Below are 25,210 nucleotides of genomic sequence, written 5' to 3'. Positions count from 1 at the left end.
CAGTTATCAAAATACTGTATTCTTCTGATTTACAATATTTGAATATAAAATTTAACCACTACATGAAAGTTCAACCAAGAAATAAATACACCGATAAAAAATGCATAAAAATATATCATTGACAAGTAACATCACAAAAGATGCATACCAAAGGTCTCTGCGGCAGAGGTTAAACGCAGGACATAAGAGCGCAGATGGGAATTGTGAAAATTACTGCTTATCAGAAGCCATTCAAATGCCTATAGTTTTGAATTCTCCGTCTCTTCCGGGGGATCAATGACAATGTCAATGTTTTCATGGTCGACTACTGTGTGAAAGGACTCGATCTGAGCTGTATGGCCATTGGCAATATCATCAAACTCCTCTTCTGACTGGCCTGCCATAAGTGATGCCATCTCATGGTTATTGCCTAGCCTTTCCTTCCCTATTGACAGTTGTTTGACAAGTTTAGTTGGGCTGTCAAACTTGTCTCCATTTTTCTCACCTTTGGACGGACTTGGATTTGCGTCTTTATGCTAAAAATTGTGAAAAAAGGCATGCATATTTTGGGTGAAAACACATTTTGAGAACAGCTTCTGAGCAACTAAAACTGAGGTCTTTGAACATAGCTACATGTACATACAAAAAATGTACAACTCATGCTTGCAAAGGCTTGATGACTCATATCTTTCTAGCCCTGGACAGATTCATCAATTTGTATCAACCACTTATATATATGTGGTAGAATCACATATACAGTAATACTTTGAGATGCGAGTGTCCTGACACACGAGCAATTTGAGATGCAAGAAAAATGTTGAGCAAATTTTTTGCCTCGAGATATGAGCACACGAGATGGTTATATATGCAGCCACTAAATTAATACAGCATTGCTCGATCTTTTATATCCATCAGTTATATGAAGGCCGGCTAAAAGTGAAGGTGAGAGAAAGTCAAAAAGAGAAGGCAGAAGAAATGTAAAGAGTGAAAATTGAATTAGGATGAAGTTTAGTGTAATGTAGAAATTTATTTTCAAGTGTGTGTATAATGTGCTAAGTTCATTTAAGGTAATCTTAAAGTTTATTACATGATGTCACAAAGGTGTAGCATACCGAACTAAGAACTCCACACAATACTAATACATAATGTACATAAGTACATAATGTCACATTTTATTCTAGATAATAACCGCTGACAGGTATTTGTTACTTTGTGAGCATAGATGGTCAATTGGAGCAACTAAAATCATGTTTTTCCATTGTAATATTCCTTTTTTCAGGTGTGTTTCAGATGGAACAGATTAATTTGTACTTAGTTATTTTATATACCTATGATGATTTGGTTTGAGATACAAGTGAATTGACATACGAGCTCAGTCTCGGCTCGCATCCCAAGACATTACTTGAGCTTCAAGACTACAGGCCGAGACACGTATGATAGTTTACACAAATATTAGAAAAAATAAATATATGCACTAAAAATGGCAAAAGTTCTATGACCCCAGTCTATAGTTGTGAAAGTGATATATATATATACCTCTGTACTTTTCTTCAAAGTCACTCGTTTCAAAGCTGATTTTAGAGGATTGGTGCCGATTCTAATTCCACCAAGAAGTTTCCCTTGTCTTTCAGCACCAGCAGAAATGGTCTTGCTTTCCACTTCAGTATCACTAGGAAATTCCCCATCACCCTCAGGAGTAATATCATCTATATATAATAAAGATGTTTCCAAATGAAGCTTTCATGTTATAAAAGTCGAACAATTTTAAACAGCACTATTTATTAAAAATTATTTCAATGGATTCATTTCATGTGATGAGGTTTAAAGAAAAATCGCTACACAGTCAAACCTCTAGATTCATAACATTCATTCATTCTGCGGTTGTCTTTGTATGTTACAACCGACACGTGTTAGACAAGAATGTTCTTACAAGAATACACATTAATTTGTGTACTTTTTTCCATAAAGCCCAAAAACCCATCAGCTCGTTAATAAATACAGCACGTAATAGAACAACATGAAAACCAATACATTCTATAAATTATGAAAAACTAAATTTAAGTTATAAGTAAAAAACTAAATTAATAAATTTATAATCAGTAGAGTACTAGGCCTTTATTGTTAGATTACCTTAGAGACACTTGAATATAAGTAAACTTGCATGTGACAAAATTTAGTGGTGCAATTTTTCCTAACTTACGCTAGATAAGTTTAAACTAGCTTAGCTGATTGACTTAATTATTTTTGTATTTTTTACATGATTTATTTTTAATTTTCCTCAGGCGTTCAACTTCAACGTATAAAACGGAAGTCTTTATATAAATTTTATGTTATGGTGAGTCCGAGACGAACTTGACTGTACAACGATAAATATTATTTTTAACAAATAAAACAATCTAAATGTGGTTATTAAATTGTAAGATGATAATAAATGTTAACATGTACAGTAGACTTATACCTGGAAGCTTGCGAGTTCGGAATGAAGCATTGGTGATGGCTCGTTTGTTTAGACTACTCAAGATGTGAGCAGGTGTAATGGTGATAGAGACACCCATGGGCCCGTCATAGGGCTGACCGCTTGGATTATGCTCCAGAGAATTCTTTATAGCATTTGAGAGCTGAAATGCGATTAACAAATGGCAGCAAACAGGAGATAAATAAAGGAAAAAAACAACAGTATGCCAAATATAACCATACATGTACTTATATTGAAGTTATTATATAATTATATAAGTTATCTAAAAGTTGAGCTGGCAAAGAGGTAACAAGCTATGATGACGGTAATTTGTATTGAAAAAATCAGCGTCAAAACAATATCATATTTCTGAACCATTATAGGTATCCTGAAAAGCGCAGAATCAAAAAATTAATTGTTTGAACCACACAAAAATTTTGAATTACTACCTATGCGTATTAAACAAGGTTACGACAGTGGATTAAATTATTTGGCATTTAAAAATTCTCCAATGCATTTAAAAGTAGCAATCACATGTTTAACGAGCCTTGAACTCCCAAATAATGCAAAATCTACTTTGGCAGATGTTACTATTGTGATAACATTTAAAACAGATGCCAAAATAGTGACTCGACGTGGTGGTGTATCTGTTTATTTGATTACCTTTACAAAGTTAAGTATTTATACTTGAGCAGGGCCACCTTTAAGCAAACACTAACCTTCTATATAACATGCAATAGGGAACGCAAGTGACAATAGGGACAAAGTGGTTGGGTCATTCTGATTTGCTACAAACATCATCTAGTTATCAATGTTTGTTGCTACAACGGAGTGAAGCAGGTATGTTGATTTTAACACTTACTAGAATAACCTGGGTGTAAAGTTCATAATTGGCTCGCTGATGTATGCAGTTGAGAGCCTCAAGCCCGAGCTCTGGCTGACCATTGAACCTGTAAGGAAAGTTTTACAATCATATCTCCAGAGAAATCATTTAACAAATACAAAACTGCGTATGGATAAAGTGCTTGTGTAACTTGCAAAAATGTTCGCTGGACTTACATTATGTAATAGTTGGCGTGGAGCGCCTCGCAAAGAAATTCTGGGCTGATGACGATTCTTGGTCTCGATATGAGACTATTCTTTTCTGCGGATGGGGTGAGCAAAAGTCTGTTAGAGAGGTAGGTGTTGAAACCAGTGCAGCACACCCTATGGGCATAAGCAAAATCTTATGAAAGATCCAAATATTCCACCAATTATCACAGAAATAGCTGCACATTTAATCATCAAATGTATTCATTGAGAAATGTATTTCAATGGCAATGTTTTTGATTAGTTGAAGAAATTTAAACCTGTGTTCAATGATACAAATTACGCAGCCGTCTGTTGAGCAGACACAGGAAGTGAGTAGTCAGACATATTAGAGTGTACTAAACTATGCAGACGTCAGATATAAAATTATCTGATATCACGGAGTTGGCAAACCCACCTAATCAAATCTGTATGCATTAAAACACTCTGCAGCAATCATTCAGTAAATTGGATTGAATGAACTGTTGGTAAAAATATTTCATCCTGTACTCTGAGTGTAAAAACAATCTGCAGACATAAAATATTTTGAAGTTGATTTGTTACTGACATCACTTTAATCCGGTTCAATAGAGCACAACTCCCTAATACAATGATTTAGGGTCAGATATGGCACTGAACTGAAACATTTTATTTAAAACCTTACTCCTAAACAATAGAGAACACATTACCAATGCGAAGGCTCATAGCCATATGAACTAAATACAGTAGTAGGCATGCTGAAGTTTCTGCAGTGAATCTCGTGAAGATGTTATTAGGAATGACATGAAGCCACAACTACTCCTATGCCAAATCTCAAATTCCAATTACAATGAAAATCTCTAACCAAAAGTCGTCAGTATTGGAGAAAACTATGTGATAGCCTTTGATCATATCTTGGAGCACCACCTGATCGTAAGTAACACTGCTATCTGCACAGTATTTGAGTTTCCAACATAAAATGTTGGCCATGAAGAGAGGCTGCTACATCGTACAAACGTACTTGATAGAAAGAGCGCAGAGTGACTGATGTGACCGACTGGAGAGTAAACCGATCTCTTTGCAGTAGCATCGTATGATATGACTCAGCACAGGCAATCTGCAAAATTATGATCACCACATCGAATGCAGATGCATATAACACTCTATTTAAATGAGATGTTTAATGTTAATGTGACATGTAGACTGTGTAGACTTATGCAATAATAAATTATCTTAAAAATACTTATAAGTGAACTAGAAACTTGAGAATTGTATGCTTATGACCATCAATAATCTTGAGACAGAGCAGACTACAGTTATTTTTAGAATTGGCTTATGTAATTTATTGAAACATTCAATATTAATCACACATTAGGATTCAGCACAATGGTTTTCTTTTATATCGTAATTAATAGCGAATTGAAATACCTGTGAATGAACAGGTCACAGGTAGAGCTATTAAATGAAAAATGTGTAAATGTTATTTTTTATGCAAACAAAGCATCTCTCAGGGTCAACCATGAAATAGAACAAACTAACCTGTTTTTGGCATTGAGTTTCTCGACAAGAGGAAATGGCCCTATTGGCAGCCTCTTTTCACCAGGCTCGTATTTGGATAGAGTGCTTTCAGTGAGTGCGAGTCCGGCTAAGTGGCCAACCTGTAATAGCGGTATGTAGAAACAATAGCTAAAAAGTAATGTCGGCAAAGATGAGTGACAAATAACCTGCAGTAAAGTGAAAAAATGAAATGACAGTTATAATGGTGCTATGTTTGGTACAGTTGAATCATTCACAAGTAATTATAAATTTTTATGACAGAAATATATAAAGGTAATCATAACAACCCATATTAATCGTAATTTAGAACAACTACTTGTAATTCATGAACTAACTTCAATTAAGAGTTTTTCAATTAAGCAGATAAACAGATGAAAAGCTTATTTCATCGTAAACCTTGTCTCACCAACTAATTCTTTTGCATGCCAACTCCGAAATGCGATAAGCGATCAATATACAAAAAACAGCGTATTATGATTATACCAACCTCGTGATAAACTGAACTTCGGCCAAGTGATGGAATGGCAATAAATGGCGTCTCCTTATCCGATGAACTGTCGTAAGCTAAAGTCTAGAAATGAAATGATGTTAATAGCTAATAATGCTGTGGGTTAAAGGTGGAGGTAGGAGAATTAGCTGAAGAGAAGCAAGAAAAGTGTCCGTGAAGATTGTGTGAAGAGGAAGTGGGAGGCAGGAGAGCAAAGAGTCAGTGTAACAACTGCTGATAAACATTAGATAACTATCAGCACCATTTCACCAACTTATCGCCACCTGTTATTCTAGTCACATAGAGACACCGTAATCATCCCAAACTGTATGACAGTCTAATAGGGTTAGTGTTATAAAGGGAGATAAGAGGTATAAGTAGGGAATTGAGAAATTTACAAAAACTATAAAATATACCATTTCTATTTATATTAATGGCTTTGTTAGAATTCTTAGATGGTAAGATCTGACAGACAAAATTTCTAAACACTGCCATGGCGCAAAGCCATCATGCCATAAACTCAAAGGTGGCTAAGAACAAATAGGGAATTGTCTGCTCTTTTTGCTACAGACCATACCGGTATTTGCACATGCATTGCAGTTATTAACAGTATGCATGTATAACAAACAATATTATATTTTTGAAATTAATATCGATAGGCAAATGCATCCAAAATATTATTATGATAAAACAAACAAAAACGCATTACTTTGATAATATCCAAGCATGTTAATAATGGGCAATATAGCGTGAATGCATTTTAACAATAACCTAAGGAATTGGTAAAAACTTGGCATTTCCGTATATCAGACAAAAGAAAGATCACTATAAGCATCAAGCATACAAGTGTCACACTAGGATAACTCATGCGGGTTACGAGCACGTGCAGTGATAGGGATAACTCACCAGGTTATAGATGGTTAGCAAACAGGCTTCTAGTCCACTCAGAGACTGCAAATACAAACAAAATAAACACTCAACTCAGACTTAAGGCATTCACATTAATTGTAGATGTGCAAGCCACAATTACCATTAAAAAAAAACCTTGAAAAAAAAAAGAAGTTAGTAGACACTGATGGACCTGCAATATAAATAAATATATTATATCAAAACACAAAATATAATATATACTGCTGAATAAATCAAACTATTCAACAAGGTGCTACATCACCAGCATGCAATTCTGTAAACGATCAAAAAGCTGAGCAAACCTAGAAAAAGGTGCATGTCGTTAAACTAGCAATTTAGGAGAATCGCATTAGCCATGAGAGAGCGTAAATCAAAGCACCCTTTCTCTCCGGTCCTTTGGAGTGATTAGACAAGGGCAATTGTTCCACGGTTAAAATGCACCGACTCACACTCGGATATTCAAAATCAAGTAGAATCATATGTTTTAATTTACTATGACTGAACGGTGGGAGAGAGGCCCAGCGTGCTGCGACCATGTAACTGCTGTGCATATGGCTGACCCATAATCAAAGCCAGCTTGACAATATGTGATATTCTTTGTTATTTCATTACAGAAAATTCCTACACGGAGTGTTTCAAATTTCTTTTAGGTGATATCAAAGAGCAAATATGCCATCTGAAAAATGTTCGCATGACAAATATATACAAGGTGGAGGAGGGAAGGTGAACCCTGACTAGAAACAGAGTGAGTTGCTGGAATTGGCTAGTAAATAAAATCTGACCATAGCTCGTATATGCAAACAAGAATTAAATGATAAAATTAGACGTTTGCCAAAGCATATTCCTATTTTTATAGGAATATCCTTTAACAATGTCTAATTTATCATTTAATTCTTGTATGAACAACAGATAGAAAAACAGATAGCTGTAGGTAGTGGTATCTGTAGCTAGCTGAGATATGAGCAACAGCTTAAAACAAACAATGTATGCAAAATGATGGTAAAAGCTAGTATCTATTTAGTCTGACACGAACAAACAAGTGATACAATCACACCTGAGATACTCATGTTCAGACTGGCAGACATATGCTGATATTAACCGAAGAAAAAGTGAATTTGTTAAATATAAATGTACGAGATCTACCGGGTGACTTGGTCACATATTACCAATACTATAACATGGCGAATAGGCAGAGGAAAGTAATTCCAAACAATCAACCAAATCAATTAATCAAACGGTCAAATAATGCCCTTGATGAGATGATTGCAAAGCATAGAGTAGACGCCAAATTATGTTCAACCAAAGATGTTAGTTATAACAGGTGTTTATACGAAAAGAAATATCCAAGGTACCAGATCCACAGAGGGAATATTCAAGGTGTGTCATAATATAGAAACTACAAACTGGTTACAGCAGTAAAATATAAAATAGCCTTCAAACGTTTTCAAGAGTTAACTGCCTAGATAGTCAAAGCATGCATACATATTTCTTCAGAAACAAAAACCAATAATGGAAACACTCCTATTGTGAAAAAGGTTTTAATATACTTGAGATACAGGCTAATAGACCAAGTTTCTCGAGTTGAAGAACTGCAACTGAATTATAGCATCGAATTTAAACTGGATACAAATGATTTCCTTTTAAAACGGGAGAGATAGAACAATATTGAACCTAAAGAAAAGCAGTCTCCCAGTATAATACGAACCTAGAAAAGCAGAAGTATCCAACTGAGAATAAAAGCAACACTCACAACTGACAAAGCCAAAATGACTACTAACTGACCACTACAAGTAATTATTATATTGCTTTTACAGAAATACTCCGGTTAAGCGCATGCAGTGCCCGCCCACTCAGCAACGAATTTGGCCAATCACAAATCGAAAAGTGAAACACAGATAATCAAATTAAATTACTCCGTTGAAATTGGAGTATTATCAAATTTATCTGACTTGAAGTAGCTCTATCATGAATAGAGACGCTTTGAGAATGAAAGTGTAAAGGTTGGAGGTACGACAAAAACATTATCTGTTGAACAGGCCTCCTCTGGTTCAGCTCATAGTTTAGCTTATCGTGGAACAGCTGTGTACCTCTACACAGAATCATGACCAAGCAACTCTAAACATGTGTTCATAAGGACTGACCAACCAGAGTCATATAACACACTGTCATAGCTATAAATATGTGACTAAAAAACAACCAACAAGCAAATAGACAATGCTAACTAGAAACATCAATCTACATTTAGCAGCATTTTAATGATAAACCTTGTGACTGCTTATACCAATGAAATCGGTAGAAGCGTAAGCAAAAAATATGATAGCATCTCGGTGAAAATGCAGAAAAGAAAAGACAGTGGCCCATAACGATCTCGAGAAGAGAGAAAAGATAAGGACATCACTAACATAAACAAGATATTTTTTAGGAACTCAATGCTGACTATAATATCTAACCCTCAATAAATCTTTCAACACAAGAGGTCTAATATTAGACACACTACAAAGACTATGATTTGGGTACGTCATACTTCAAAATGCTTAATCCCAATTCTCAACCATGTCAGTATCTCAGCATCTTTGTTTCCTTCTGAATAGAGAGCTTCTCAGTAATATTTAATTTCCTCAGACCTAAATTGGTCATAAGAATTATCCCAAAAGAAAGAGAGGGAGAAAGATATTTAGAGGGATTACCTAATCAGCTTTCAAACATAAAAAGGTTTGGATAGTTGAACTTGAACCATATTTTGAAGGTTTAATCTTGTACGTAACCCACAGCAGCAAATACACCATGTCTAATGAAAATCGGCAGAGACTGCTGTCGAAGTTCACTGGCGGAATAAACTCAGAATTTATAAAAAAAATCTTGCTATAGTGCCTTCTAGCGAGTCAACGTATTCGTATATGAAGAAAAGGTGAGCTATAAAAAGATTCATGTTGAAAACTGCAGCAATCCTAGTGGGCAGAAGAGATTACAGTGTGGGACTAGATGATCCCTATAGAGGATCAGTGACTAATTATATCACACAATGGACTGCATTGGTTATGATTAAGGCTATCAGAGTGCAGATATCCCTGAAATCTAGAATGTGACATAAGCAGAGCAGATACACTAGAGCACAGGGGTTCATATTGTTGCTCGGCGGCTAATGGCGGCGAGGGAAATGCTACATGGGACAGACAGACTGACCCTATTGTTACGGAGCTCAATCAATGCGTGCAACTGTAAACGAAAGCAGAAGGTTGTCACCTAAAATAAGACAGCACATGGCATCGCTGTACAACATTTCCTCAAAACTAGAATGAATGTCTTATAGATAGACGAAACGAGCTGGTGTAGATGCAGAACTTTTTAATCAGAATGAATATTTGCACGCAAGAGTGTGCCGTACACATAAAGCAGGGCCTTGTGTAATAGGTAAGTGATGAACAAAGGCAGGATCTGACATCTAGTGTGCAACATATGCATGTTGGAATAGTGAAATAATATACTAGAAATTCCCCTGTCATACAGCCCACGACCAAAGTGATATTGGAAAAAAGAAAGGGTACTGATGGTTGAGAAATGCAATATTAGCAGTCAAATGGCACTGCAGTGCAATAGGATAACTGCAATGGTAACTGTAATGTACTGGGTGTGGGTGTTATTATTTACAACAAACAGCAATAATGAAGGGAAAAGATTATATGTTTATATCTCTCCCCTGCAATAGGAGAAATGCAATATTGGCCAATATTAGAAGTAAAATGCACTGATATTATTAGAATAGACAATATTATTTATATAGTAATACAGTAATAATAGAAAACCAATGCACAATTTTGTTTACAATTCAAAACGTCATAGCTAACAATATCAAGAAGTTGTGATATTTATATAGATTTTTAGAAAATCTATTTAACAAAACTATTTAGCAAAAATAATAACAGTAACATACTGCCCATCATCGATGTTGTTAGTGTGACTATAAGACTTCAATAGTCATCCAAACTTATAATTAAATATTGTAATAATCTCATAAGAATCGTTAGAAAAAATATTATCGTCATTTCCTTTACTTTCACTGCTTTGGACATCAGTCAGAATACCAAAGTACTCAGAAGTTTCCAAAATGTCAGTTACTTTGAAATCGGCAAAAAAGAAACGATTTCTGTACTTCTACGTTAATTACAGAAACCTTCGACAATTTGACAATGCGATAGACTGGTGAAATGTGCACGGTATTTTTTTGTGAAATGCGAATGACCTAATAGTTCTATTCTCTGTCGCTCGACGTTTCAATTGCCGGTCTTAACTTTGATAAAAGTACGGCTTAGCGAGTTTTAATAGCGATTTTTGGGCAAATTATTCTGTCTATTTGTGTATAATCCGTTCAGATGGGTAAGTTTTAAGAACATGTCGACACTTTTCAAAGACTTGGTAATATATTCAAATAGGTTTATATGTGTTTTGTATCGTTATTATACTTCAACGACTCTACAAAAAAATGGTTAAATTTGTTGATGAGATTTCGATGCAAGGGTTTGCGACGTTGTTGATGAAAATTTTTCGTAAGTTGTGTGCACATGCATTTATCATACAAACTCTCAAACATTCGCTACGCGCGTTCGGTCGTGGGATAACATAAATGTAAAGTTGTCGATAGCTTGTTCTGAGCTGAATCTAGTGTCTTTTTCAGTCGCCTTTTGATATGTGATAGCTTGTCCTCTCCTATGACTTTATACTGTTAGTATAAAGCCTGTAGACACTAGACGATAGTGAAATATACATGTAGCTTGTGCAGCCAGATACCCTGAGAAATTTGATACAGAAGTTGGCATGCAACTCTCCTATTTATAAAAGGCATTTAAACCAGTTATGTGATGCCACTACAAAGACTTAGGATTATGCTACAGTAATTGATCTAAGAAAATGAAATAGTGAAGTAGAAACTTGAGAGTTGTCTGCTCATGGCCTTCATTGATTTTTGCGCCAAAACTTTATTGGTATTGACAGGTAAAATATTTTATAAAACATGCAATAGTAATAACAGACTATGGTTTTGAACTCCGTCCGTTTTGAAATCTAGCATTAGCCAACTACGATACGTGCGAATGAAATAGTCATAGGGTAAAACAAACAACTGAGAAAGGTGTTATTGGCGAAAATCTAGCAGTATCCACTATTGGTGAATTAGCTCTAACGCAGATGTGTTGCTGGCCTAAATTGGTGGCACAGTCAATAAAACAGCCCGAGGCCTAATTTTACAAAAGAACTTTTAAAACTGCTGAATCCACATCACCTTATATAAATGCAGTTTTCTCAACATCACAACGCAAATCATACCACCATCACATGAGCCAATAAAAAATATAAACAAACAATGAGACATTTGATGGAACTAACAGCCAGACGCCAGAGTGTTAGTACATATCCCAATTTCATACACGCATACGGAATTATATTCACTACTGCGCCGGCGGTCTCATGGGCCAAGTGAGATCGTCATGTGTGATAAGTATACGCACAATTAATCTTAAATATGGTGGGTTCCTGTGCTGTCCCATTTTCTGCGCTGTCCCATTTCCTGCGCTGTCCTATTTCCTGCGCTGTCTCGTTTCCTGCGCTGTCCCGTTTCCTGCGCTGTCCCGTTTCCTGCGCTGTCCCGTTTCCTGCGCTGTCCCGTTTCCTGCGCTGTCCCGTTTCCTGCGCTGTCCCGTTTCCTGCGCTGTCCCGTTTCCTGCGCTGTCCCGCTTCCTGTGCTGTCGCATTTCCTGTGCTATGTATGATGTTTTTTCCTAGCACTCTTTGCGTGACCACGAACAGACGGACATAAATGGCTCTTATTATAATTGAAATTATGGTAAAGATACACACCTTTGATCTAGAAGACTGGGCAGCCGAGAGATAACACCAAATCAGAGAAGGCATCAACTCAAGGACGAGTCTACATAGGACTTTCGTCTTGCTCCTAAAGAGTGCCACTAGCTGCTGACAGACCTCATTCATCCACTACAAAGGAGTGAAACATTTTATCATGTGATATGAGTGCTATGATTATAATGATACTTCATGTGATATGAGTGCTATGGTTATGATGATACTTCATGTCATATGAGTGCTATGATTATGATGATACTTCATGTCATATGAGTGCTATGATTATGATGATACTTCATGTCATATGAGTGCTATGGTTATGATGATACTTCATGTGATATGAGTGCTATGGTTATGATGATACTTCATGTCATATGAGTGCTATGATTATGATGATACTTCATGTCATATGAGTGCTATGATTATGATGATACTTCATGTGATATGAGTGCTATGGTTATGATGATACTTCATGTCATATGAGTGCTATGATTATGATGATACTTCATGTCATATGAGTGCTATGATTATGATGATACTTCATGTCATATGAGTGCTATGGTTATGATGATACTTCATGTCATATGAGTGCTATGATTATGATGATACTTCATGTCATATGAGTGCTATGATTATGATGATACTTCATGTCATATGAGTGCTATGATTATGATGATACTTCATGTGATATGAGTGCTATGGTTATGATGATACTTCATGTCATATGAGTGCTATGGTTATGATGATACTTCATGTCATACGAGTGCTATGATTATGATGATACTTCATGTGATATGAGTGCTATGGTTATGATGATACTTCATGTCATATGATTTTTATAGTCATGATGATACTTCATGTCATATGATTTTTATAGTCATGATGATACTTCATGTGATATGAGTGCTATGGTTATGACGATACTTCATGTTCTATGAGTGATACTTCCAGACATAGGGCATCTATAGTATATTCTTTTACAGGCTAAACGTTGATGGAAGAATTAAAAAATGATTCTGTAGGTAAATACTGAAGTGGAATTGTCATTCTTAGATGAGAAGTTTCAAGGAAATAAAATAACTAAAATTAACTGATTGGAGACTTTATATGCTAAATTCTAGGTGAGAACCTGCATTAAATAAGTTGAGAACAGCTCACAGTAAGCTCCCAAACTCTTATTTCACACGAGGCATACTTCTTCGCAATCAATACTTACAAATGTAACAGAGTTCATGCTATTTGAGGTATTTGTTAAAGCATTATAAGTTCAGGATTTTGTAGTGCACAAAATTTTATTTCTCCTCCCAGATATGTCTTCCTCAGATGCCTACACATCAGATTGCTTCCTGACAAAAAGTTCAACTTTTTTGCTCAGCAGACAGGTGATGAAATCACACTGCTATATTTGTTCAATGCGACTGTTGACATGCACTCAATGCTCATCCAACACATGCTTTATATTATGTACCTGATAGACATCCGCTTGGCCTGCTAAACACTCGTTAATGCATGTTATGTTACGAGTCTCTTTACTCAATATCAAGAACTAAAAATTGATGAGCATCCAGACTAAGATAACTAGCTGCCATTACCTCTCCACCTTCGGATGTAAGGATTTCAAAAAAATGGTTTAATGATTAGCCCTGTTGAGAGGTTCAACTTTTTAGCTACATGAAGCTAACTGTAAATTCAACTTTTAAAAGAAATCTTTACCTATCCTACATGCCTAAATTGTTACATATTGGTATGTTATACCAAACTTATAAACAAAATTTTGAACTACCACAAAAATATGCAAGCAGGCAAATTGTTACAACTTCGACAAACCGGAGGCTAATACCACAGCTTAGACTAACCAGTATGACCCCAATTTTGTGTATGAACACTATTTTAAAGGATGAAAATTCAAGCATGTAATGATGATTTCAGCAGCTACTCCTTAATGTGGAATATCCCAAATTTCGTCCTAAACTACTTTGGAAAAATATTATGATGTGTCAATGCCAGACTGCCATCTTAGTGCTACAAAAAGATTGTGAAAGATTTACTACAGATAATTCTATAAAAAAAACCTATCACATGGACTTAAAACAATTATATAAAAGTGGAGAGCTAACTACCTTTTTACCCAAAATGATAAGCACCATGAAAAGACAACTCTAAATAAGCAATGCTTGAGGAAAAATATGAAGCTTCGAGTCATACAAAATGTGTGGGTATTTACTTTGTAGAAAACCAGTTTAAATGTTTTCAATTTTATCGGAAGTAAACAAATCTAACAGAGAAAACAATTTCAAATGGATAATCAGATTAGTACAAACAGCGCTTGTAACATAAAATATGAAATCGGCCAACTTATATAAGGTTAAGCATTAAGACTTAGGTACAGAAAAACCATCAGGTTGCCAAAATACAGTGCACTCCCGAGTGCGATTACCCTTGTTATACAGTTTTTTGCCTTACTATGTGGAACACAATGTGTTTTCGCCCCTGCCGTACGACATTTCTCACTATGTGGAACACAATGTGTTTTCGCCCCTGCCGTACGACATTTCTTTTGCCATACAACATCAACAAAATTTTTTCTCAAAAATTCAAATTTGGCAGCTGGAGTGCTGAATACATTGGAATAATGAAAATGCTGATATACTATTCACCAAAATACCTCCCACAACACCTGAAAATGATATGATGTTCGCTCTCTCTCTCAGTTCAATGTTGTTCTTTATAGGTTACTATCCGACTGCCATGCGTTGCGCGGGTATTAAAAAACAGCTTATAAACAATGGCAGATTATGTAGTTGCCTGACACTTGCCATTAGCTTGGCACATTGTCAATGACTAATTTGAGTAAGCTACTATCCATATTGCTAAACTTACTAATAAAAACCATGGGAGCAAGCTTTAGTGACATAACTTAAAGGTTGACTTGCAATAAAATTCACATTACAGTTATTTGGTATCAAAAGATTCACCATGTCTTACTCTGTTGTGTTAAAGGTGCCAAATATGTGGAAATGTGATTAAAAGCTCTTAAAAGCTCAAAAACGAAAAGCCGCCGTAGATTGGAATCTCTTTATTTCGATGACATAACCATGAAGCTTGGTTATTGTCTTGTCATGTGATGTTCTCGCATGAATTGAAAGGCCAATAATAAGATCAATATAAAACTTATCGTAGAACTAGTTTATGACAAACACTTCGTGTTTTATCAAAGACCCCGTATCAAATATAGATGCTCGCTAGTTTACAGTTTTATTTTCGGTTTGGTCTAATTGGCAAGTCGTAATCTGATCATGTGACCCAATACTTCGCAAATAATTTTTGCAGCACTTTTCGATTATCACAAGTGACCAACAGGCTCGTCATGATTATCAGACAATGATATGTACTCCTTCAAACTAAGGCTAAAAAATTAAACGAATTTTTACGGTAAGTTATAGGATATCACTGCTAAAAGTGACAGCATTACGATGACGATAAAACAGATGCGTAAGAACAATAGACATGGTTTTATTGAATGCGTGAAGTATATTTGTGAAAATATTTCGACGAATAAGGTTGCATGAAAGTGTAAACAGAAACCATCTCTCACAACTACATCACATTTGAGCTGTTTTGAAAAGAGAATCCAAACTACGGCGGTCTCGTGTGGCTGCGATTTTCTTTTCGTTTTTGAGCTTTTAAGAGCTTGTAATCACCTTTCCATATATTTTGCACCTACAACACAACAGAGTAAAACATGGTGAATCTTTTCATATCAAATAACTGAAATGTGAACTTTGTTGCAAGTCAACCTTTAAAGCAGAGTGCTATGCGTATTTTACTCGAGATAATGACTCATATCGCCTGATGAATTTATTGCATCTCACGCAGCTTAAGTGGTTAGGTTATCGCCAAGTGAACTGAAAGGTTACGAAATCAAATCCAGCATGAAGCGAGTCTTTCATTCCTAGATTTTAATAGCTATAGCTGGACACATTGAATGACAGACTATGAGACTCATATATAGATAGTGAAAACGAAACTGGAAGCAGATACATGATAAAATTTTAAACGATGACAAAATTATAGTTTAGTTTAGCAAAATACGTACTATAACTTAGCTTTAAGTGTGCGTTTAGTAAACTAAATTCATTAAAATTAAATTCAAAGTTTATGTTATACCTTTGTCTCAAAGGTAAGGACTCCCTATGGTACGTACTGCTCATAGTACACTGTAATGTTACATTTTATTGCAGATCATAACCACTAATTACACAAAAGCTACTGTAGGTAACTTTAGTTACTAAGCTTAACATATTATTTTGTAACTAATCCCACGACCAAACACGAGCGAAGCGATTGGTTGGAAGATTTATGATAAATGCACATGTGCACACAACTCCCGAAAATTATTCATTAACGGCCGTCGCAAACCCTTGTACTGAAATCTCATCAACAAATTTAACCATTTTTGTGTAGAGTCGTTTAAATATAATAATGATACAAGACACATATAAACCTTTTTAAATATGTTACCAAGTCTTTGAAAGGTTAACGCAAAACCCTGAAACTAACCCATCTGATCGGATTATACATAAATAGATAGATTAATTCGACCTTAAATCAAAAAAAAAATTTACAAGCCTAACGTAATTAAAATTAAGACCGGCATATGAAACGCTGATAAAGCCGTGTGACAGAGAGTAGAAATATTAAGTCGCCAGCATTTTATGAGAAAAATGTGGACATCTCACCAGTCTATGGCATTGTTTAATTGCCGAAGGTTTGTGTAATTAACGTAGACTGTTTGAGGCGTAGACCGATTTACAGGTACGAAAATGTAGTACACAGTTTGTCAGCCTACGTTTTTGTCCAACTACCGAAGGTTTTTAAAATTATCTAGAACATTAGCCAGATTTCTTTACATCTTATCTACAAGCTAGGGCGGAACTACAATGCCCCTTTATGACAAGAATATTTCTTTATTTCACTTCAGTTTGCATAAAACTTCCAGAGGCGTGAATGCTAACGCTTGCTTTCTGTTACATATCGCTGTCAAAACCATTCTACATTCACAACGCAACCAACTTTCAAACTGTATATTACACGGCAACTTGCCGTTTTACTTTTAATATTGCATTTCAGAGATATGCAATAAACATATAGAACAATAAACATATTTCTTTATTGTTGTTAGTTAAATGACGTACAGTAGGTTAGGTCTACAGCTTGAATTAATATTTATTTTATTGTTGTAAAACATAAGTTTGAAATAGTAGTAGATTAGGTCTGATGTTTATACAACCTTTTGTTTTGCATAATTGACCTTTTGAATTTCATTTCAAATCAACTTGACAACTACCATGAACATACAACCTCCCAGAACACCACGTCGCATTGGCCGTCCACGTGTCTCCCAATTATTACGGAGGAGGAGAAATAGAAGGTCCTCACAGCAACCATCAACATCAAATGCTAATGTTCAACAACACGCTACTCAAAATAATAACAACAACTCATCTGATTCAGAAAATTCTTTAGTAGATGTTGTAGGCGAAGCCTACAACATCTAACTAAAGAATTCTACTTTTGTAGAATTCTGACCTTTTGTAACTACTTTTTCAACAAGCAGCAGTACCCTTTCTTTTTTCCATTATTACTTTGGTCGTGGGCTGTATGACAGGGGAATTTCTAGTTTTTAATATGTGTAGTACATATATATAAACTTTTGATGTTTTTCACAAGGGGTTGTTTGCATGAGATAATTACTTTGAATTTCTATACTCATCTATACGACATTTTCGCCTTACGATGCTAACACCGGAACGAACTATGGTCATATGGCAGGGGTGCACTGTAGCTGGCAGATAAAATTGTTGAAAATAATTCGTACCAAGAGCACAACATCAATAACAGCCCCTACCTCATCAGAAAGTCCGTTGTCAAGTATATCTAAAAGTGACCTGGAGAGCTCAATGAATTCATCCAACTTGTTCGTCTTGTCTGCTCCTTTTCCAAAATTGAGAACTTTCTGCCAACAAGATGCAAATTACACCAAATTTTAGCAATGTAATATTCCATAAGAATTCTCGTCTGAAGCACTTCGAATGGCAGAACCTCGCCAGAAAGGTTCCGCCCTCATAAATAGAAATGTATATTCCGGCACATAATTCAACAGCGCCAACCAACATGTATACTTTCACTAATAATTGAAGTCAACATAACCGATGTTCGACAAAGCTGGATAAGTACATACTACAATAGCATAAATGTACTGCAAAATAAATGTAAAGCGATTGTTGTACATTTTGCTACCGAGTATAAATACAAAATTGTTTATAGGTAGCTTTTGATGATCACCACCCAACGAGTATTTAGAAAATATGTGTAGGTGTTTAGATTTTGTTGTTAATCAAACAGTTGGGTGTGATTACTCTGCATCTACCTTCCAAATAACTGAAGAAACAAATGTATGCCAATTGCTTGGCACTCAGAAAAAACCTATTTTATACAACTTAAACACATATCTCCTCTACGAGTTTGTATACATACAGAACAAAGCTCCAACCAGCTTTTTGCAAGTGTGCCATCTGGTGCGTCTTCCATGGTTTTCAGTAAAAGCTGTGCATTCTTGGATAACTCTAGAAATTATACCAGATTACTCCCTGCAACTACATTATACATACTATATATTACAGTGAGAACGGCCAAAGTATAATTAAGAAACGGTTACAATTGTGTTAATGTCATTATATTATGTTTATCTTTGAATGAACAATTTATCCCAACCAATTTTACCCGGTTTTTAAATATAATTATCAGAAAGTTGTATCTTTTAGCAATTTTCATTTTAGCTTTATATTATCTTTATAGACAAGCCATAAAGATTTCATTTTTATATTTAATTTGTTAATGCGATCTTTTATGTGTCGGGTTGGATCAGAACCCACTCCTTTGAAAATCGATCCTGTATTGCATGCAACTTTCCACATCGACAAGAAGTAAGGCTTATTCATATTAGCAAACCTAACTGTGTTAAGTAACCTCATGTTTACCGATTACTGTTTTAGAAATTTGGTTTATTTTTTCCAACCATTTAAATTAAAAACTTGAATTGACTTGAGTACAATTTGATAACTTTTACCACCAAACAGATGGTAAACCATTGATGTTAATCTGTGTCCCTAATGTATGAATTATGTAGAGCTTGTAAATTATTAGCGTCAATTTAATGAATATAAGGTAATCCTTGGGACATAGTAAGCAAAAATTTATCGTCAAAGAATAAGATCGGTGGTTTATGTTCTGATTGCACAACTAAATCTTTCAGTAAAAGCAGTTATTTTGAAATCTTTTACACGCTCAGGCCGCTTTTAGTGCTTCTTTTTTAACAACAGCTTAAGATTTTACGTTGGATGGCGTTGATCTACTAGCAGTGTACCTGAATCTCTCCTAACTACCAAAATATCATTCATGTGAAGCACTATTTTGGTACCCTCTAGTATGCTCAGCATTTAAGACGCATATATCTATGAGAACAAGCACATCCCAAACATAAGGTTCTTAAACACATACCAACTGAATAATGTGAAGAATGCAATTGACTTATATGAATAAAAAGAATTTTTCAAAACCAATTTTCACTGAGACTGATACGGGTAGCCTAAGATGGTATCTTACATGTAATATCCAAACATCAGACTATTCCTTATTCCCATCACTAACCCAAATAATGACTATGCTGATGTTGTTCCATATTCTAATGCTGTAGAGTCCTTAATTAATTATAAAGATTATACTTTGTTTATAAAGGGTTGTTATGTGTTACAAATAGAATGTAGCTAGAAAGACTAGCTTTTGTTTGTAAAAAGAATACAGCTGCAAGACATGATGAGTTTATCCAATAGACATCCAATGCAGCTGTTACCAAATAATCAGTGTTCAAATAATCATCTGTGCATGCCAAAAACGCATGCACTGACAGATGACTACTAACATCAAATCAGTAAAAACAAACTTTTGAATTTCTCTTTATTGGTGCTGGAGAATACCTATTCACTACTGACATATTGCAGATATATGTAAACTATGCAACTTGCAACTTTGAAACACGCACATATATAAACTTCAATTATACAATGATGGACAGGTACATGAACAACCAAAAGCTATATTGATTGAACTAAATCTTTGTTTGTTAAATTAATTAACTTCTGTGCATAAATTGCTAATTGTCTTTAAAATTTTGCAATGCAAACTTATCACGAGCCTTTGTATTGCAGCTACCATCCATTTGTAACTGAAAAAGAGAAGACGTGATTCTGCTTGTTTTTACTTTAGCAAACATTCAAAAGTTATTTTATTACATCTTCCAATCCTTAGAAATAAACTGTGAATCGTAAGTAAGTGCCCATAATTTTTAAGATTTCGAAATCTAGTGATTGTTGAGTGTTTATAGTAATTACATTACGTATGCATGTGTACACTTTGTATATCTCGAGATGATCGTCTTAGAATAGAAATTAACAGCTTGTACATAAAAAACCAAAAAAAAATATAACATACGCCATAGTATATGTGAGAAGTTTGACACTCTGATTTCTCTTCATATCCACGCATAAATCTTTCGCCTTTTAATAAAGATTTCCGTGGAGAGGAACATTACAATGAGTCTATAGACTTATTTTGACACTCTCTGTAAGAGGGTATTTTATAACAAATCAGTGTACCATAACAGCTTTTTACTGTCAAACAACTGAGATCAAAGATTGCTTGCTAACTGCTCTCGTAACATACCGATGCTTCTAACATGCTGCTATAACATATAGTCGTGACATAGTAAAACACTACTGATAAATGCTGGCTAATGACTTTAATTTATGAGGCGCACCACTTGTTCCTGCTCTAGTGTGTCCGAAAGAAGAAGAGAAAGAAACACGTTTTTCATGTTTTGTTGTTGCTAAACCACTAGGTCTTAATCTTCATTACATCATACATACACTTTACAAATATTTTAAAGCTATAACATAACTAGAAATAACAATCTGTCACTGTGCAAATTAAGCTCAATCAGACCAGCTCTAATTTAATTCACCCAAATTATGTTTTGCTCTAGTTTGTACTATTAAAGAATATGACGATGATTTACATACTTATGATGATATACAACAGAGAAAAAGTACCAAAACACTTTGCAAATCGTAAACAAAAACATTGCAACTTAAGACTATTGGCAATTATATAGATAACACTATTTAACGTACATATGGTTGTAAGTTGACCTGTAAATTTTTTATCATCAATACGAGCATTATAAAAATTAACGAACATGAAAAGGAACAGCAACGATGAAGCGTGGGTCTAAATACAAAAACGCGATTTTGTATTATCACGATTGATGATGCTTATTTCTCTATATTCTGACCATAGGCAATTGTATTGAAACAAATTATTAGCTTTCTTATTTTAGCATCAAAAGCAAAGCTTATTCCGGTACCCTGATTCCGAAGCCTTTAGGAAAAGGTTTACCGACTCGCTTAGAGGGGTTACAGAGATTACGCCTACAAGAGGATTCGGCTACAAGAGGTTTCGCCTACACTTCCTGGAGGTTACGTCTACACTTCCTGGAGGTTACGTCTACACTTCCTGGAGATTACGTCTACAGTTATGGAGATGGTGCATACCATTGATTGTTGAAGAAAAAATGTAAGAAAAATGGTAAAAAGTAATGCAATAATAGTGTTTTCACTTAACATTGATTGAAAAAACATACTATTGATTAAAGTCATCTATCAATCAGAACGAAAATCGTGGAAGTGTAAAATAAAAACAATTTAATATCTCCTTTCCTTTCTTGGCTTTCTTAACGGTTACTACCACTGCTACTATTACTACTGGTGGCTGTTCGGAGCCACAAGAACGCTAAGATGTGTGCTTAAAATCTCAAAGCTTTGGTAGATGCTTTGAGTCTGATAAAATCATCACTACCTTAGGGTGGTAGTACCATTCGTTGTACTACGAATTATTATTTATTGATAGTTTGTAATTAATTAATAGTCTGCAACTAACGGTGAACTAGTATTAATAATTTGATATATTGGGCGTTGGTCTGTCTGCTTATAGTAATTTAATAGTCAAACGAGTGTGGGCAAATGAATGAGACAAAATAATATGATTATTTGCGAATAAATAACAAAAAAATAAATAGTTGTTTTATAACTAAATTGTTCCATTCTTCTGGTCACTTTTAATGTTTTACGCATTGCTTTGTTTTAGCTTGCTTTGTAAAACATTGTTTTAGCAATGTCTTATGCATTGCTAATATATACAGAGTAGTAGTAATATTATATCTTTGGTATATTATACCATATACATAATATATATTACATATAATTATGTAGTGGTTTTATTATTTTGTGTTGCAAGCAAGGTTGATTGATCGAAAGGTTGAATCATGAGTTAAAACTGTTTGTCTTGGGATGGCTAATTGTGATAAGTAACATTACATTAAAAATTTCATCCTCTGAGCAGTACAATTAGTCTAAAACTGTAAATTATGAAACGCCAATACCGTGTAGCAGGCTGTACGCTACCATTTTCCATGTATGTAGCTTTGTACGCAACATCTAAATTACAAGTCCCAAGTAGCGAATGGGACCAATGTCAATATTGGTATATTGATATTGGTTCTGATCAATAAGTCAATATCACCACCCAGAATTTTACTAAAAACATTATGACAAAGTTTAACTCATCTGTCTTTCAAGGTTTCAAAATAATTAATTTCTCATAGTTGAAGAAAACTAACTCTGCTTTTTTGTCTATACAAAAATCTCAGTGCAGCGTTTTGAGTTCACTTTAGTAAAGTAATATCCTTTGTAAGGTAAAGGTCCCAAACCATGCAGCCATACTCAGGACCAGGTCTAACTCGTGAAGTATCAGCTATCTTTCTTGTCTTTTGATCTGCATCTTTCAGAACCATTGTAAGCATGCCGATTAATTGCTCTTCCTCGGATTCAATTTTAAAAATATGTTGATTAAATTTCAGATCATTCTGCAACTCTACCACAAAACAAGGATTAGAAGTCACACTTTGAAGATGGTGATCATATAAGATGAGAAAGTTATTTGTATCCATCGGCAAAGACGACTTGCCAATAGAGAGATGGTAATACTTTTGTGGATTAAAATCATGTGCCAAATTTTGGCTCAAGATTCAAGAGAGCATAAATCTTGTTGCAGCATGGGAGCTTTGTCTTGTGTAGCTGTTGAGGCTTTGTGTTATCAGCTAAGTTGTCAGTTCATCTTCGGCCACTTTTTTGGCACTCACATGGAGTCCCTTAATACCTCGTCTCTTAGCCTACCAAGCATCATTTTATGCAATATGTAGCAGGCACAAAAATAGCTCTAGACTCTCTCAACAAGCGGTTTGGGAGTTGTCTGTTAGAGTTTTGCTGTTGTTGAGCACACAACTCCTTTCTTAAAGCTAGTCTAAACAGGCTAAACTAGCTCATACAATGATTAGCAGGGCTTTTGGCTCACAAAAATGAAGCAAAAGTTTAATCATTATATTACTGTTTGAACATTTTAGAATATTATACCTATAACCTAGCTTAAGTTGATTTGTTCTGTATCTTGCAAAAATCTTGCATTTGTTCTCTGTGCAAATTTTCTTATCCGCTCACTGTTGGGTTTCTGATGTATCGAGGTAGAGAAAGTAAATTGCATTATCATACTTTCTAATATTCTCAAAAAACATACTGCTTTTTCATAACCTTCTACTCTACTTTGTAGAACATTGAAAGTCGATTGAGAAAGAATGATGAGTCAGAAGATAGGGTGATATGACGATACATACGTTATTGAACAAATACTAGTACAAGTACAGATACTACCATTTTAAGATGTATCACTGACATGATGGTGCTTATATGTGATGAATGAGAAAATGGAGCAAACAAATCTGTAACTGGATGTTTGTATTTTTTTGCAGAATAAATCCTAAACTTATAATCTATCTATTGATTCAATTGATGAAATAGGAAAACTTTAGCAAGTATGTGTACTTAGCATATGAACTGTTGTGTGTACAAAAGTAGCCCAATTCCTCCAAATTATACAAAAGTGAGTAATTTTGTATAAGTCTAAATGATATTCACTTCGAAATAGTCTTTTAATGTATGCTTATTATATAGCAAAGCTAAAGAGAAGGAGCAGTTATAGTAGCCATGCAAGGAGATTGAGAAATGGGTTTTTACTTCATTTCAAAGATATTTATTACAGCATTACAATGTGGTTGAAGCTATGGCCACTTTAGCATAATTTTATCAAACGTGCTTAATTGTTTTGTGGTATTTTTGTTAATTTAGAGTTGGCTCCTTTATATGTCATATTTTTTCTTGCTAAAACAATATTGTTTAGTAAATAATTTCTTTTTTATCAAAGTGAAATAACAGGTTATATGCAGAAAAATCAAATTTTTATGAGAGCCTTCTTTTGCTCATTTATGATGGATGACACTATTGTAAATCATATAACTTGTATTTGTAATTTACTCTGTATATATGCATATGTACCCAAGGATGATCTCAACCGGCTGTGAGGGAGGCTCCATGTAAAAGTGAAACATAATGGTATGCAATAGGAGATAAAAAACAACTCCAAAGTTATGAAATGATATATTGACCAACAACCATTGATCACTTTTAGTGATGGGCTGCTGATAACATAGAAATACTCAGTTATTGACATGTGTCTGTATGTATAAGAGTAACAACTTCAAAAATACATACGCTTGTTTTTTGCTTAATAATTCAATAAAAATGTGGTTTTAACTTCAATAACACGGTGTGTTGCAAATAAACGACTGTTAAATCACCATGGTTCCCAATAATCAACTCGAATTAAATTTATATATTTGCAAGGATTTGATATATGGA

At 34.8% G+C, this 25,210-nt stretch overlaps 1 protein-coding gene, 1 long non-coding RNA gene and 1 other non-coding gene across 3 annotated transcripts; 2 read left to right on the top strand and 1 right to left on the bottom strand.

Annotated features, from left to right (window-relative positions):
- LOC137389587 (hyccin 2-like) lies at nt 1-21,619 on the bottom strand. The gene is made up of 13 exons (XM_068075638.1): nt 21,536-21,619; nt 18,825-18,913; nt 18,196-18,303; nt 12,285-12,419; nt 6,432-6,476; nt 5,526-5,609; nt 5,021-5,139; nt 4,503-4,598; nt 3,494-3,640; nt 3,297-3,384; nt 2,438-2,597; nt 1,516-1,685; nt 1-515 (listed from the first exon to the last, which is right to left on the bottom strand). Exons 2-13 carry the CDS (start codon nt 18,876-18,878, stop codon nt 240-242), a joined length of 1,482 nt encoding a protein of 493 aa, XP_067931739.1. The 5' UTR covers nt 18,879-18,913; nt 21,536-21,619; the 3' UTR covers nt 1-239.
- LOC137392324 (U5 spliceosomal RNA) lies at nt 20,862-20,979 on the top strand. Its single transcript, XR_010978227.1, has one exon. It is a non-coding gene; the product is annotated as a U5 spliceosomal RNA (small nuclear RNA).
- A 247-nt stretch (nt 21,620-21,866) lies between the features above and the next one.
- On the top strand, nt 21,867-24,834 carry LOC137391659 (uncharacterized). Its single transcript, XR_010978150.1, has 3 exons — nt 21,867-21,977; nt 23,320-23,439; nt 24,066-24,834. It is a non-coding gene; the product is annotated as an uncharacterized lncRNA (long non-coding RNA).
- Nucleotides 24,835-25,210: the final 376 nt, after the last annotated feature.

This window comes from Watersipora subatra, chromosome 3 (genome assembly GCF_963576615.1).
Source record: "Watersipora subatra chromosome 3, tzWatSuba1.1, whole genome shotgun sequence".
Classification (NCBI taxonomy): Eukaryota; Metazoa; Bryozoa; class Gymnolaemata; order Cheilostomatida; family Watersiporidae; genus Watersipora; species Watersipora subatra.
This window is presented reverse-complemented; position numbering and strand designations above follow the sequence as displayed.

Bases quoted from the DNA above. Each gene is read 5' to 3' on its own strand.
- LOC137389587 (XM_068075638.1), bottom strand. From the start codon at position 18,878: ATGGAAGACGCACCAGATGGCACACTTGCAAAAAGCTGGTTGGAGCTT. The intron at 3,385-3,493 runs GTAAGTCCAGCG...CTTTCCTTACAG, and splicing joins CACGCCAACTATTACATAAT to GTTCAATGGTCAGCCAGAGC. The intron at 516-1,515 runs GTATATATATAT...CACAATTTTTAG, and splicing joins CTTTGAAGAAAAGTACAGAG to CATAAAGACGCAAATCCAAG.